This window comes from Bombina bombina, chromosome 3 (assembly GCF_027579735.1).
Source record: "Bombina bombina isolate aBomBom1 chromosome 3, aBomBom1.pri, whole genome shotgun sequence".
Taxonomy (NCBI): domain Eukaryota; kingdom Metazoa; phylum Chordata; class Amphibia; order Anura; family Bombinatoridae; genus Bombina; species Bombina bombina.
The window spans coordinates 894,871,682-894,888,194 of NC_069501.1; the positions used below are offsets into that span (position 1 = coordinate 894,871,682).

The 16,513-nt window shown below is 35.0% G+C and overlaps 1 protein-coding gene across 1 annotated transcript in view; it reads right to left on the bottom strand.

Moving 5' to 3' along the window:
• Positions 1-12,515, bottom strand: part of CLN5 (CLN5 intracellular trafficking protein) — a 34,087-nt gene extending 21,572 nt beyond the window's left edge. Inside the window, exons 1-2 of the mRNA XM_053707910.1 lie at positions 12,234-12,515; positions 10,098-10,272 (exon numbers count right to left, since the gene is read on the bottom strand). Of these exons, the coding sequence (XP_053563885.1) occupies positions 10,098-10,272; positions 12,234-12,328 (270 nt within the window). The 5' untranslated portion in view covers positions 12,329-12,515. The remainder of the gene's footprint in view (positions 1-10,097; positions 10,273-12,233) is intronic.
• Positions 12,516-16,513: the final 3,998 nt, after the last annotated feature.

Consider the following 16,513-nt stretch of genomic DNA (forward strand, 5'->3'; position numbering starts at 1 on the left):
TTAGCTAAGGATATTTGCTCTTCGACTATTTGTTGAAATCCTGGAAAGATTTCAGGCTGTCCTATTTCATAGGCTTCTTCCAACCTAGAGGTGAGATCCCCTTGATTATAATTTACATTGCTCCCATGACTCTGGGTATTGGGGTAATCTTGCTGTTTGATTGGCTGATGAAACACTAGAGAGGCTTCTTCAATCTTACAGATGCCTTCCTCTGAGCTGAAGGGATAAATAGACTGAACATTAAATAGACCCTCTGGCATAGATGCAAAGGATTGTTCTATTAATTGTTCTTCAGTTAGGTATCCTTCAGGTATTAGCCCAATTACATTATTCTGGAATCCAAAAGTGTAATAACTTGATTCCAGTGCATATCCTATGGTAGTTCCCTTGGATAATGTTATATCCTGTGGGGTCATGTTATGCACAATAATATGTATTGGAACAGTTCCAATATTCACCATAGGAGTGTAAGTCACTGTGACACCCAGATTTTGTATTCTATGGGAGAGGCAAATCAGTGTTTCAGAAGTTTTTAATTTCTGACCCCTTTTTATCTGTAAGGGTAAAAGAAATTTATCAGCCCCAGCAGGAATTATGACATCGCTAGATACCTGCATATTTACAGCATATGGCAATTGCTGGTTTGATTTCAGGGCTACATTTTCATCCTGAAATACTTCAGGGTCCCCCTTTAACCTGCTCCAGAGGCAAGAATTAATCAAATCTATTTGTATGGCATATCTATGTAAGATATCATTGCCAATGTATATTTGATTATGGGGAGTATTTAAAACTAAAAACAGGTGCTTCACTGACTTATTACCAATATAGATAGATAATAAGCACTTAGCTGTGATGTTATAGCTTTCAGACCTGTCATCCAGGCCGTTGACACTGTGGTCTTGGGGAGAAAGATATTTAATCACTTTAGGTTCAGCTATTTGCGTTAATAAACCTTCGCTTATATAGCTAGCTTCCTGTTTTAAGTTTATTTTAGCATACTCGGTTTTACCAAGGTCATGCACTTGTATAGGGATAAATAGATCCTCTTTAACTCTCTCAATCCCTGTGAGGTATTGAGTGTGGCCTCCCCCCTTAGGGATTTTATGATCCCCCTTGTGGAGTGATATGGTTAATACATCGCTATCTAGGGAAATATTCGCTATCTTTCCAGGCGATATTTTAAAAGTATTACCATCAGAGCCACTAAAAGGAGTCTGATCATCTATTTGTAGAATAGTGATTTCAGGTACAGAGTTATTCCTGAAATGAATCTCCACAGCATCTGGTTTCTCTTCTACCACGTGACAGCTATGTCGGGCGTGAGATATACCAGATTTTTCATAATTGATAGGCCGTTTAACTTGTGACCAAATTACATTATTTATGCAATCAATTATGGTGCTTAATCGTTTCAGGAGATCACTACCAATAATTAAACGATCAGTTGGCAGATCCACTATAATGACAGGGTGTCTTATGACCCTGTTCCCCAATTTAAATTTTAACCATGCAGTACCGTAAACTTTTAGGGAGTCCCCCCCAACACCTATTAGAGAACCGTCAAATTCTTTTATTTTAGGTTTGTGGGGTGTTAGCTCATTTAGCTGTGTGTAGTACCTGTGGGATAAGATAGTTGCCTGTGACCCAGTGTCAATTAATCCCCTGATAGGGTTGGAGACTGAATCTTGCAGCTCAATTAATACATAATATCTTCCTGCAGTTTCTACCATTTCACACATAAAATTGGCATTATCATACATTTGTGGGCTTCGCCACGTGTTACCTGAGTTTGCCATGTCATTCGATGCAGAGGAACCTTCATACCTACCTGTTTCCTCTATGACAGGGTCGGTTGGATTCTTTTGTACTGCATCTGTGGAGATAAGGTTAGGAGAGAGCTGCAAGGGAAGAGATTCGTTAACTTTTCCCGGATGAGGTTGCTTGTCATCACGGCTAAATCGTCCGTTTCCGGTCTGTGGGGAGATAACATGATTAGTATCATTGATATTTATTATTACATTTTGTACATCTCTCCCCTCCCCTTCAGGTGATACTGCAGTATTTATGACTGTGCCTGTGGTCCACTGCTGACCACTGGCTGTACCCCTAAAAAAGTATTGTTCGGTTGCTGAGCCGTAGATTTTTGACTCATATTAGCGATTTGTTCACTCAACCGATTTAACTGGGTAAACAGCATATCTACCTGATTGTACAAGTTACCTCTACCCCTGGGCCTATCTCTTGGTGCCCCATTGTACTGATTCCTGGACCATTGGGTTCCCTCAGAATCAGGGCCACTATTTCTATTCTGGCGTGGTTGCCCCTGGGGTTCAGCTTGTTCAGTATTAGTATTTTGGGGAGCATTATATACCTGGGGTGTCTGGTTACCCTGAGAATATCTTCGCCGTTTATTGTATCTACCCTTGCGCGGATACCAATTATTTGGTGAGTATTCTCTTTGTGAGTAATTATTCACCTGATTATGTCCCCCACTTTGGTTATAGTCTCCCTGCGCCTCAACCTGTGTAGGGGGAGGGGCAGAATTAAACCTCTGTGGAGATGGCCTGTTTTGACTGGCCACCTCTGCATAAGTTCTCTTGTTAGACTCCAAATTGAGGGGGCTAGGTGACACCCTAGTTTCTGCCACAATTTTGGGTTTTGACTCCTTTTTAACCCCCTGCTCACTGGACTGCTGAATAGAGTATAACTTTGTACTCTCTTTGATCAGCCATTCCAATGAGCAGTCCTCATCAAAATCTCTAGCTAAGTTGATTTTGATGGGTGTAGGCAGTGCTTCAAAAATTTTTTTACAAATTCTGAGCCATCAAATTTGGGATTATCTTCAGCCATACTGTACACATTTTTCAATACAGAAAGGAATTCGATTGGACTCTGATTCGCACGACACTTTAAACCATATACCGCTATTTTTGCGGCAGTTTTAGTGCGATATTGCCCGAATTCTTTTCTGCATTGTCGTTTTACCCCATTCCAGGAATGAATATTCATATCCTTTAGTGAAGCAAAGAATTTGTGATGCTTACTGTCAAATACCCAGGGCAGAAATTCAATTTTCAATTTCTCGCTTGTAACATTCATTATAGCTAACGCATTTTCAAAAGCCTGTAAATGATCAATTACAGATGTTGTTCCCTTATTGGAGAATATAGGTACTGTGCGTGGGAATCGTAGACTTTATCAGACTTACTCTGGGTTTCTCTGTTAGAGTTTCCCTCCCCCGCGTCAGCTGCGCTACAGCAATCCTCTGGATTTGCATCATGAGGTGACTGCCTATTTGGGAAATCTACTTCTGACCCGTTAGGGGTCATTTGTCTATGTTGTTCTATATATTTTTGTACCTCGTCCCTGACGCGTTCGCTAAAGGAGTTAGCATTATCTGTATTATTCTCATTGCTAATATAGGGGTTTTCATTATGGCGATATGACCTTTTTAAATCGCTTAATTCTCTCTGGCTTTGCGCAAGCTGTTTATTTAAATCTTGTATCTGTGCGATTAAGTCTGTATTATGCTTATCTAAGGCTGTTAGGTTTTGGGCAAATTCATCCATTTTATTTTTGGCTATTTTTAAACCCTCTTCGCGTCTGCGCGAGGAACGAATACTATTTTCTAGCTCCTGTATTTGCAATCGTTTGTCTGTGATACAAAACGACATTTTGTCAATTATGCATATTAAAAGGGGCCAGGATTTTAGTATTAGTCCGTCTCGCTTTATGGGAGCTTTGCATTGATTAATCATTAATAATTCCTGGAAGAATTCATTCTCTTCATTCCACATATTATTATTAACGGTAATATTTTTAGCCCTAGTTTCAAGCGTATCCATAAAATCATTTAATTCACCCGCAATATTAAACTTCCCTTTAAGGTAACTTAAGATATCTTTCTTAAGGACCTGACCTTTAGTAATAGGTATGGTTATGGGACCAATTTCATTGCTATGTATAGAATTAAATGAGTCACTTCTGGCTACAGACATTATTATATTGGTTTAGTACTTAGTTAAACTAAAACGCTAATACAATTTTTGCCAATAAAAAGAGAGAAGGAAAAATTTTATATTCAAAAAAAATATTATTAATTTTGAAATATGAAAAATTAATATTCCGAAATATGAAAAATTAATATTTTTGATTAACTTTGAAAATATGAAAAATCAATATTTTTGATTAATTTTGAAATATGAAAAATGTATATTTTTATTAATTTTTCAAAATTAATCTTTAATAATATTTCAAGATATTAATGTCAATCTCGAAATATGAAAATTAATATTTCAACCTTTCAAAAAAATTATATCTTCAAAATATTAATATCGAAATATGATTTTTTTTTTTTATTTTTTTTTTCTCTTTTATAATAATTTCTATTTACTTACAAATATATTATATCAATTATGATGGATATTATTAAATCTCATGCAAAGTGCCTCCATATAATATGTCAGTATATTTATGAAAATCTTAGCAGTGCTATCCAAATACACTAGACCATACAATTAATATAAATATCTGAATTCTTTTATTTAGTTAATATCCATAAACATATTGAAGTATATTTGCAATAAAAGGAAATGAAACAAAATTTATATGCGTTAAAACCAACTCTTAAGATATGCTATCCTTCTTACAAAACCCAGAAAAATATACCTTCACAATTTAGCCTTATTTATTTAACACAATGGGATTAAAACCTTTAACATCCAAGCAATACAATTCTAAACTGTGCTCTTTCAACTATTTTAGATTTTATCCTTTTAAGTGATGGTCTTAAATTGGGTATACCAAATGTCTTAGAGTCATAAAAGTTAAATGAGCATGGTCACTGAATTAGTTCCTTTTGGAAAATGTCTGTGTGCTCACACCGCAGGGGTCGTGCTTCTAAAGGCTATGCTGATTTCCAATCCTGATAAACGTGTATTAGAAGCTGTGTTCAACAAACTCATGTTCAATTAATCCTGAGGTCTCATCTAACATATACAGTGTATAAAATATACATATATATATACATATACATATATATGTACACATATGTAATATTCATCATAATATTCATATACTCTGACACATGTTAGAGTTTGAAGCTCACAGTGCCAGCATTAGTGAATCTAGGCCTATACCTTTGCCGGTAATATGAATGTGCCCTTTAAAAGTATTAGTGAAAATGTGTGTGTGTGCCCCTTTATGCTTCAACAGCGTTAACTAATGTTATACGTTGCTTATATTCTTTTCTACATTTATGAAATGTGAAGATATTTGTTATGGCTATATGCAGTGTTATGGTTCTTTATTTTTTTTTTTTTTTTTTTTTTATTTTCTTTATTAATAAAAAAAAAACATGACGTTACATTAACATAAAAAAACAATTCTCAGACAAATATCCATGGCACATTATGATAACATTTTCAATTTTCTAACAGTTCCGTCTTTTACCTAATCAAATTGCACTAGTTAACTAGCTAATTATATCTTTTATAGGCTTCTGCGTATAGGTAGAGTAACAAAACAAAGAGTAGCAAAAGAACTAAAGAAGTATATGAAAGAAAAAGAAAAAGAATGAAATAGAAAGAGTAAGTATAACATAATAATATCGAATAAAAAAAAAGAAAAAAAAGAGGAAAGGAAGAAAAATAGGCGCGCCTATCCTCTTTGTTCTATTCCTCTCCCCCTCCAGCCACTCACCACTCTATAGAACTCCATTCACCTCTAATTTGTGCTTCCATAAAATATTCCATATTTCTAAAAGGTTTTAGGATTTCTTTTTGAGTTTCTATAGGTTGACTTTTAACATATAGTGACCATTTTTCAAAAAATATTCCAATTCTATTATTTGCATCTGCCAGGGTATCTGCTCTTTCTATTTTAATCTGTTGCATTATGGTTTTCTTTAAATATCTGATCGTGGGTTTCTTTCTTTTTTCTATCCAAAATTTGAATATTAACTTTCTTGACAATAAAATAATCATTGTTATTAATCTCATTTCTTCTTTTTTAATTTCTTTAGGTATATTGAAGATCATAATGTTCTCTACTTCTAAAGTTGTTTTGGTTTTGACAATTTGTGATATGAGTGTTGCTACCTGAAACCAAAATTGTCTAATTTTTGGACACAGCCAGATATAGTGTAATATATCCGGTGTGTTTTGGTTACATTTTATACATACTGGATTGGTCTTGTTGTCCCATTTTGCTCTCCTTGTGGGTGTGATATAGTCATGGTGCAATAATCTTAAGTTAGATTCTCTTATCCCCATATCCAATGTTGATTTCTTCACTATCTTTATACAATTAGATATTCTTTCTTCCCCTATATCTATATCAATGGTCCTGCCCCATTTTCCTGTTATATTCCTTAGACACAATTTTGATTCTTTTTTTATTAGTTGTGTATATAAAATTGATAGTTTATATTTTGATTTTCTACTTCTTTCAATAATACTTTCCATTATCTTTTCTGATGTATTTCTTCCTAACTTCTCTTCTTCTATTTGAATAAAATGTTTTATTTGCAGATATGGTAAAATCTGTCCCTTAAAAGAGTCAATTTGGTTAGATAGTTCTGTCAATGTTTTAATTTTTCCTTCTACCATATTCATTACGTCTTTTACTTGTCTGATTGTTGGGCTACCGTCTTTTTTTTTTATGAATGGGAAATAATTTCCTGGTTCGAATCTGGGGTTTCCCTGTATCGGCATATATCTTATGATCTCACTTCTTGTTTCTAATTGTTTATTGACTTTTTTCCATGCCCATAACGTATCCTTAATCATGACATTATTTTTTTGTTCCATCGTTAGTTCCCTTGGCGATGCAAATAGTAAAAAAGTTAGTTTCATTGGATTAGCTAATTTCTGTTCTAGTTCTGGCCATACTGTCTGGCCCTTACCTGTAATCCATTCTATTGCGTATTTTAATAGGATCGCCCAATTATAGTACTGTATGTTAGGGACTCCTGCACCTCCAAGTTCTTGAGAGGCCTGCAGCTTCTTTAGGCTTATCCTCGCTTTTTTATCTTTCCAGATAAAGTTTTTAATTATTTTATTTATATTTATTAGATCTACCTTTTTTAATAAAAATGGTAACATTTGCATTGGATATAATAGCCTTGGCAGTATCATCATTTTGATTAGCTGTATTCTGCCTGTTAAGTTTAAATATAATTTACTCCATATCCCTAGATCTCTTTTAATCTGTGTGAGAAGTGGGTAATAATTTATCTTATATGTTTTTATTGGATCATTGTTTATTTTTATGCCCAAGTATGTTATATAGTCGTCTTCGACTTCAAATGGGTATTTCGTATTGTCTTTTCCTTTATATAACCAATAGATTTTGGATTTTGTGATGTTTATTCTATAGCCCGACAGCTCTCCGTATTGTTCTATGTTTGAGATAATCTGGCCTATGTGCTTTTGCGGATTTGCAACAAACAACATCAAATCGTCTGCATATAAAGCTGCTTTTATCTCAAGATCTTCAATAATTATGCCGAACGGTATTTGTTTCAGTAAGTGTATTAATGGTTCCAGTGATAAATCAAATAAAAGCGGAGATAAAGGGCAGCCTTGCCGGGTGCCACGGAGCAGTGTTATAGGGTCGGTTAATTCTCCATTTATTATTATCTGTGTTTCTGTTTTGGTATATAGTTTTGTAATAAATTTTAGAAATGAACCGTTAAAATTAAACTTCTTGAGTGAGGTTACAATATGTTCCCATTCGACTCTGTCGAAGGCCTTCTCTGCGTCCAGAGACAGCAGGAAGGCCTCCGGCAGACTCCCCTCTAGTCCCCTCTCTTTGTCTAATCTATATTTTTCCATTATCTGCAGTATGGTCCTGACATGCGTTGTAGATGATCTCCCATTTATAAAGCCCACTTGCTCTCTTCCTATAATGTCAGATATGATATTATTCATCCTTTTAGCTATTATCTTCATAAGAATCTTATAGTCAGTGTTTATCAATGATAGAGGTCTGTAAGATTGTGGTAGTGTTAGATCTTTTCCCTCTTTTGGTATTACCACTATGTTTGCTGACTTGAATGCTTGTGATATTGGGCCTTCTTCGTTATACATATTTATGAATATATTATGTAATGAGTCTATCACTTTTTCTGGTATTATTTTATAAAAATCTATGGGAAGACCATCTGGTCCTGCTGCTTTCGCTATTGGTAAGTTCTTAATGGCATTTAGTATTTCCTCTTTTTCTATTCTTGCATTTATCTTATCTTGTTGCTCTTTTGTTATTTCAGGTAATTTGATTTTTTCCCATAAATTTTTATTTTTATTGTCATTAGTCCTTTCTGTATTATAGAGCTTTTGATAATAATCTCTGAATGTTTCCATGATTATCTCTTTATCTGTGCTTATCTCTTTTCCGTTTAATATTGTTTTTATAGTGTTTTTGGGTTTTTGTAATTGCTGCTAAATACTTTCCAGATCTATTGCCCCATCTATAAAATTTTCCACTTTTACGTCTTATATCATTCTGTGTTTGTTCCAAAATATGTTCATTTCTTTGTTTTTTGGCTTGAAAGTATTTTGTTAAGTTTTTTTGTGTAGGTGTTCCTTTATATTCTGCGTAAGCTTGGGCTAATTCTCTTGCTAACCTTCTTTCTTTATGTATTCTTTTCTTATTGTTCTGTATTTCGTAGGATATAATATCTGCTTTTAACGTCACTTTAGCTGCTTCCCAGAATATTTGTGGTTTGTTAATATATTCTATATTATTTAATCTATATTCATCCCATTTTTCTTCTAAAATTTTTTTAAATTTTATTGAGTTATTCAGATAATTTGGGTAAAAGAATCTGTTTTTTTTTCTCTGTCTTGTTTGATTCATTGTCATTAATACTGGGGCATGATCAGATATGGTCATTTCTCTAATTGTCACATCTGTGATATTTCTACCTAGGTTTTTAGAGGTCAATATAAGGTCTATCCTCGACAGTGTGTTATGTACTCTTGATATATGTGTGTATTCCAAACTGTCTGGATTCATTGTTCTCCATATGTCTTCCACTCCCAACGTGTTAGACATATCATTTATTGTTTTTTCCTCATATTTATTAGTTTTTTCGTTTGTATTTATCTTAGTATTAAACTTTCTTTTTCTATCTAACTGTGTCTTTGGGGCCATATTGAAGTCCCCCGCCATTATTATGTCCATGTTTGTGAATTTTATTAATTCTTTCTGTATATTCTCCCAAAATTTCTTATCTTTTTTGTTTGGGCCGTGTACATTACAAATCAAATATTCTCTTCCATCTATTTCTATTACTATGATTACATAGCGGCCCTGCTGGTCCGTTTTAACTTTCTTTATCTTATAACTTAAATTTTGACTGATCAGTATGGCCACTCCTCTTGCAGATTTTTTGTATGATGAATAGTGTACCTCTTTGACCCAATTTTGCTTTAATTTAATATGTTCTATATCGTTTAAATGTGTCTCTTGGAGACATGCAATGTCAATATTAAGTTTTCTTAGTTGAGTTATGATTGCTTTTCTTCTTCTAAAGGCTATGCTGATTTCCAATCCTGATAAACGTGTATTAGAAGCTGTGTTCAACAAACTCATGTTCAATTAATCCTGAGGTCTCATCTAACATATACAGTGTATAAAATATACATATATATATACATATACATATATATGTACACATATGTAATATTCATCATAATATTCATATACTCTGACACATGTTAGAGTTTGAAGCTCACAGTGCCAGCATTAGTGAATCTAGGCCTATACCTGTGCCGGTAATATGAATGTGCCCTTTAAAAGTATTAGTGAAAATGTGTGTGTGTGCCCCTTTATGCTTTAACAGCGTTAACTAATGTTATACGTTGCTTATATTCTTTTCTACATTTATGAAATGTGAAGATATTTGTTATGGCTATATGCAGTGTTATGGTTCTTTATGATGCCTTTTATATAGGGCTTGGATACAAATTTCTTTACTACATAAATGTAGTTACATTTGAATTCATATAGAGTTTTCATTATTGAGATTCTTATTGTTAAAAAAACAACAACATGATTTGGGCTTATTGGTAATTATATGACGTACTTACAAAATGACCCAGCAGATCGCCATATTTAAATTCCCATACAGGAGCCTGAAGTCGGAACACTTCTATGACATCCTCATTTTTCATTAGTGGAATAGATCCGTCAGAATAGCCAGTGGGGCAAAATGTATATTTGGCTTGACAATAGGGATCAGACTTAGGACGAGAATCAAAACGCCTATATCAGATATAAATAAAACGAAGATTAGCAAAAAAGCATAAAGTAGTAGTTAAACATGAGAAAATGAAAAAGACTGCAGTCTTATACGATGTAATGATGACATCATGAGATTAAAATGGTGCTTTCTTGCAATTAAATTTGAATCAGCCTCTTGATTTAGCTGAAACCATGTACGTGTATGCCCCATCAAGGAATACATCTGTATTAAAAACACATGGTCTAGCTGTTTAAACCTTAAAGGGACAGTCTACAATAGAATTGTTATTTTTTTAAAAGACAGATAATCCCTTTATTACCCATCCCCTAGTTTTGCATAACCAACACTAGTATATTAATACACTTTTTACCTCTGTGATTACCTTGTATCTAGGAACCTTCTGACAGCCCCCTGATCACATGACTGTGACTGTTTATTATCTATTGTCTTACATTTAGCATTGTATTGTCATTTGCTAACCCATGTGTTCAGTCGGCAATTGATAGTGCATTGGTGCTTATTCAACAAAGCTTACCAAGAGAAAGAAGACAATTTGATAATAGGACTAAATTGGAAAGTTGCTTAAAATTGCATGCTCTATCTGAATCATTAAAGAAAAAAATGTGGGTTTCATATATCTTTAAAGGATTACTTTCTGTTATAATTTTTAAGCTAAACAACTAACATATTAAAGTTAATAAACATTAATTAAAACCTACTGACCTATATTTTCTCCAAAACAAAGTTTCATAATGTTCTAAAAGTTATATCTTTTATTCTCCGATGATGTCACGTTATCCTGCCCACTATTTTCAGCACTGCATGTTCAAAATACTTAAACCAATAACTTTGTGTTTAAAGCGCCATTTTGAAACCTAGGTATTGTAAACGGATTGGTACAGAGCAAAGGATACCCACAGAGTGGGTTTGGAAAACAATTAAATTTGCAGACAAGATTTCTGATATACGGTAGAGTTAATGAAATGCTATTGATAAAAAGCGTATTTGGGGTAGTTCGTTAGTAACAGGCATAGAAAATATTTACTTACAGTGGCCCTTTAAGTATTTCTGCTGCAATACCAATACACCTGCATACTTACTTTGTACTATAGTGCGTGAACATATAAATATACACACTCATATAATAATTTACTTATGCATTTCTTTTAGTTTAAAGGGCCATAATACCCAAATGTTTAAACACTTGAAAGTGCTGCAGCATAGCTGTAAAAAGCTGACTAGAAAATATCTCCTGAACATATCTATGTAAAAAAGAAAGATATTTTACCTCAAAAGTTCCTCAGTAACCACCTCCCATTGTAAAGGATTTCTAAGAGGCATTTTAGTGTGTCTGTCCTGGGACAGCTGAAAGGATGAGCATCGTGCACTCTCATCTTATTTCACCAATCAGGTAAAGGAAGCTTACTATGAAATCTCATGAGAGTTAAGTCAAATCTCATGAGATCACAGTAAGAGTTCATGACTGATTGGCTGCTGTTCATTTCTTAATTTTTTTTTTATTTTTACCTGCAGCTGGGAGCAGCTGAATATAACTTTTTACACAGAACTAACTCTGCTGAGCTGAGGAAATTGTGAGGTAAAATATCTTCCTTTTTTACATAGAGATGCTCAGGTGATATTTTCCTGTAAGCATTTTACAGTTATACTGCATCAGTTTCAAGTGATTTAGCATATGAGTATTATGTCCCTTTAATAAAATAATGCAACAATTGCTAAATTAAAAATATATTTTTTGCTTAATTATTCTTTATATATTACATTTTTGGGGACATTAAATAATAAAATTCAGAAATGCAATTTTAATCTAAGAATATCATAACCAAGAAATATTCTTTGGTCTTTAAAGTACAAACGTCTGGTCCTTAAAGGGTTAAACTAAGGACTGTAATGTATAAACAAACACCAGTTAACACACAGAGTTTGTATAGAAGCATTGTTACACCCCAGCCTGTTATCTCACTTGTAGGGCACTGGCCACTTCTGCAGAAACCCTTCCATGCAGAAAACAGATGACAGTAGCACTGCCAGAAAGATCACAGCTTCAACTAACTGCATCTTCTTTATTTTGCTTGTACAGCTTCAGGGAACAGTGCAATTAGCAGGGAACCAAAGAGATAACGCTGAAATAGCCCAGTGACAGCACAAACTTTACAACTCGAATTCTCATCCTCTCCATGTATTTGTTTTGTCAGATGACTTCAGAGATGCACAGCATATGACTGAGAGGAAGTACTTTTCAGCTTCCTACAAATCACACCAAAGTAGTCTAGCTGCAGACTGGAGCTCCAGGAAACATGTGACCTCCACTGACTCTAAACAGGAAACACGTGACCTCCACTCAAAGCATTTTTTTTTTAATCAACTTTATTGTAACAAACAACCTATAGACAATCATTCTAAAAACGAAACATTTTGCAGCTTTCTTGTTCTTAAAGTGAAAGTAAATTTTAGCCCTTTACAACACATCCAAGTATTGTATACATTCCAAATAGTAGGATCGCTATTTTTTTTTTTTTCATTATGTGAATTTTGACTTTTAATTAAAATTTTATTTCTTCTAACCTTATCCGTCATGCTCCGCCCATCTTAGACTTCCTATGTTTCTGTGTTTAGATTTATAGAGCGGTCCCACCCGCTCTATACGTATGTCAAATGCGCGTTCACAAGCAAAGAACGCATTGCGCATGGGCGAATCGTAGATCTTACCATTAATGCGCATGCGATTCTGTGATGAGCCTCTACAACGCGCATGCATGAATGCGTTCTTGGCTGTTATAAAACAAAAAGTTGTGTGCATGCGCGAATCGTGAACGGGCGTCCTACATAACGAGCACAAACAAGATTTGCTGCATGCGCAATTGAACACATAGGCGGATGACGTCGGCTCATGGCCGCCTATCGGCCAGAAAGTCAATTGGTCGACCGATGAACGTGATCAGGAAGTAAAATGAGAGGAGAAAAACGGGTTGAATTGTAAGTAGTAAAATATTGAGTTTATTTGCGGCGAAAATGGCATTTACATGCAAATTTGTACAAACTCATGAATGAAACTCCTATTTATTTTAAATGAACTATGTAACTGAGGAGAGGGGACCACATAACTTTACTTTCACTTTAATGTTCATTCACAGTGGTTTATGCTGATTGTCATTTATAAGATAACCACTGTGACTGTCATTTATAAGCTAACCACTGTGAATGAACATTAAAGGGACAGTCAAGTATAAATTAAACTTTCATTATTCAGATAGGACTTTTAATTTTAATTGACTTTCCAATTTACTTTTATCATCAAATTTGCTTTTTTCTCTTGGTATTCTTAGTTTAAACTAAACATAGGTAGGCTCATATGCTAATTTCTAAGCCTTTGAGGGCTGCCTCTTATCACATGCTTTTTAAATCTCTTTTCAACACAAAGAGACAGAAAGTACACGTGGGCTATATAGATAACACTGTGTTCAGACACAGAAAGTTATTTAAGATCTAGCACAATACAATGCTAAATTTAAGACAATAGATTATAAACAGTCACAGGCATGTGATCAGGGGGCTGGAAGAAGGTTCCTAGATACAAGGTAATCACAGAGGTAAAAAGTACATTAATATAACAGTGTTGGTTATGCAAAACTGGGGAATGAGTAATAAAGGGATTATCTATCTTTTAAAACAATAACAATTCTATGGTTGACTGTCCCTTTAAGAACAAGAAAGCTGAGTGAGCGTCCCCTCCCCAGTAAACTGACTCGCTCACGTCCGCTTATGTGATGGCTCAGACAGCGGCCCCAGAATTTTGTACAGGAGTGGCTAGATGTTGGTGATTTCATCCTGGCTACATTTCCACCTTTATTTCTGATACCATAGTTTTAGATGGATATTCGAGATTTCATGGATCTAGCACTTGACGTTTAGTTTCCTGTCTGGTTTTGTGCCGGGGAGTGGATGTGTGCATCGCCCACAGGGACTTCCAGCAGGAGGAGAGTGAGGGAAGAACGCACGCTCCCCAGCTCTAGTGAGAGGAGCTGATAAAGTGTAACAACGAGCCTGAAAACGCTGACTCCTGTTGGCGGGGAGAAGTGAGCCCTGCCTGGGGAGAGACCTATGAAGAACGTTCAACGGAAGTCTTAGCGGTTACACAGAGGCCGGATAGCACTGGCCGCAGACACACAGAGCAACCACAACGCAAAGCAGTAGGGGGACACCTACCGGAAACAGTGCCGTAAGAAGACGCTTCAGGCAAAGACAGCAAGACCGGCTAGATTGTCGGCAGAAGGGAACACAGAGGCGTCAGAGATAAAAGACAGAAGAATAAAGCCTACCTTCCTCCCAGAAACGGAGCCCAGCAACAGACGTGAGGTGTCACGAATGGAGCCGGGCTGTGGAAGACAATTGAGAAGCGGTCGAGAAGAAGCCGAAGCATAAGGAAAGCGCAAGTATTCTATAGCGCAATTAATTAAATTGCCTAAGAGTGTACTGGTTACAAATTGGTTGGGGAAGACCGTGTGTTTGTGTGGGACTAATTTCTATAACTTTCTTGTGGCAATAAGGAAGCATTATAGCCTGAGACAAATTGTTTGGAGAGAAAGCTGTTTTATATAAAAGACTTAAATCGTTTCCCATGTAAAGAAGCGGATTGGGAGCAGTTAAAAAAGAAGCCTTGTTACATCGTGTTTACCACCTACAGGCTGGAGAGTAAAAACTGCTTTGTATAAAAGACACTTACAGATAGAAGCTTTGACGGCGCAGAATTTTAAAATAAGAGCGCTCTCTCAGTCTCCCTTTTTAGAGCCCCAATTCATTGGAAATATTGAATAGCACAGAAAGAGGTTAGGGCAGTATTAATAAACTGTTCTACATAAACAGAACTGGCTGGAATCAAGGGCCAGATAATAGGCTGCTGTAGGCCAAAGGTTAACACATCGTGGGTTTGCCCTACACCAGAGGGAAATAATAATATCGTTCTTTCAGAATACTGCACTTAAAGGGCCATAATACCCAAATGTTTAAAAACTTGAAAGTGATGCAGTATAGCTGTCAAAAGCTGACTAGAAAATATCTCCTGAACATCTCTATGTAAAAAAGAAAGATATTTTACCTCAAAAGTTCCTCAGTAGCCACCTCCCATTGTAAAGGATTTCTAAGCATTATATTAGTATGTCTGTCCTGGGACAGCTTAGGGGATGAGCCTCGTGAACTCTCATATTATTTCCCTATTCAGCTTACTATGAAATCTCATGAGAGTTAAGTCAAATCTCATGAGATCACAGTAAAAGAGTTCATGACCTCAGCACTGCTGATGCTGATTGGCTGCTGTTCATTTCTTCATTTTTTTTTATTTTTACCTGCAGCTGGGAGCAGGTGAAGTATAACTTTTTACACAGAATTTACTCTGCTGAGCTGAGGAAGTTGTGAGGTAAAATATCTTCCTTTTTTACATAGAGATGCTCAGGTGATATTTTCCTATCAGCTTTTTACAGTTATACTGCATCAGTTTCAATTGATTTAGCATATGAGTATTATGTCCCTTTAAATATAACCAGAGAGTGCAAGGAGAAAGAGTGGAACAGTGTCTGTTTAAATCTAATATATATATATATATATATATATATATATATATATATATATATATACTCAGATAGCAGCAGGCTGGAGAGAATTAGGGGATAGAAGGTAAAATATACACAGGCCTGGACTTTACAATGGAAGGACTTTTAACGGTGTATTGAGTGTTGCTACAAGAAACGGTTACATGACAAGTTGAAATTCTGTATATGTTAGCATGGAGGATTTAAATGGCAAAATGCTAATTGAGATATAGGGTATTAGCTGCCCAGTAGAAAGGGAATAGATGTGCATCTTAGATTTAAAGATAGGAGTAAAAGCGTAAACCCAGGCAGCTACAAAAGAGAAGATAACAGTTCTTCTTTTTTTCTTTTTTCTCCTCTACTGACGGGTGAACACAAGAGTGCTGTTAATGTTAATGTTTAGCAGAAGAGTAAAAAAAAAAAAAAAAAAAGATGTTAATGTTTTATTGTCCAAGCACTGTATAACGGGTATTTAAATGGGAGCTCACTGGTATCTCAATATATGCAATATGTGTATGAGTAAAGGGTATCAATATATATTACTAATACAGAAAGTAGATAAATAGATCACGTGTGTATATTTAAGGATGCACCATTACAGGATTGTATTTTGTATATGTATATATATATATATATATATATATATATATATATATAT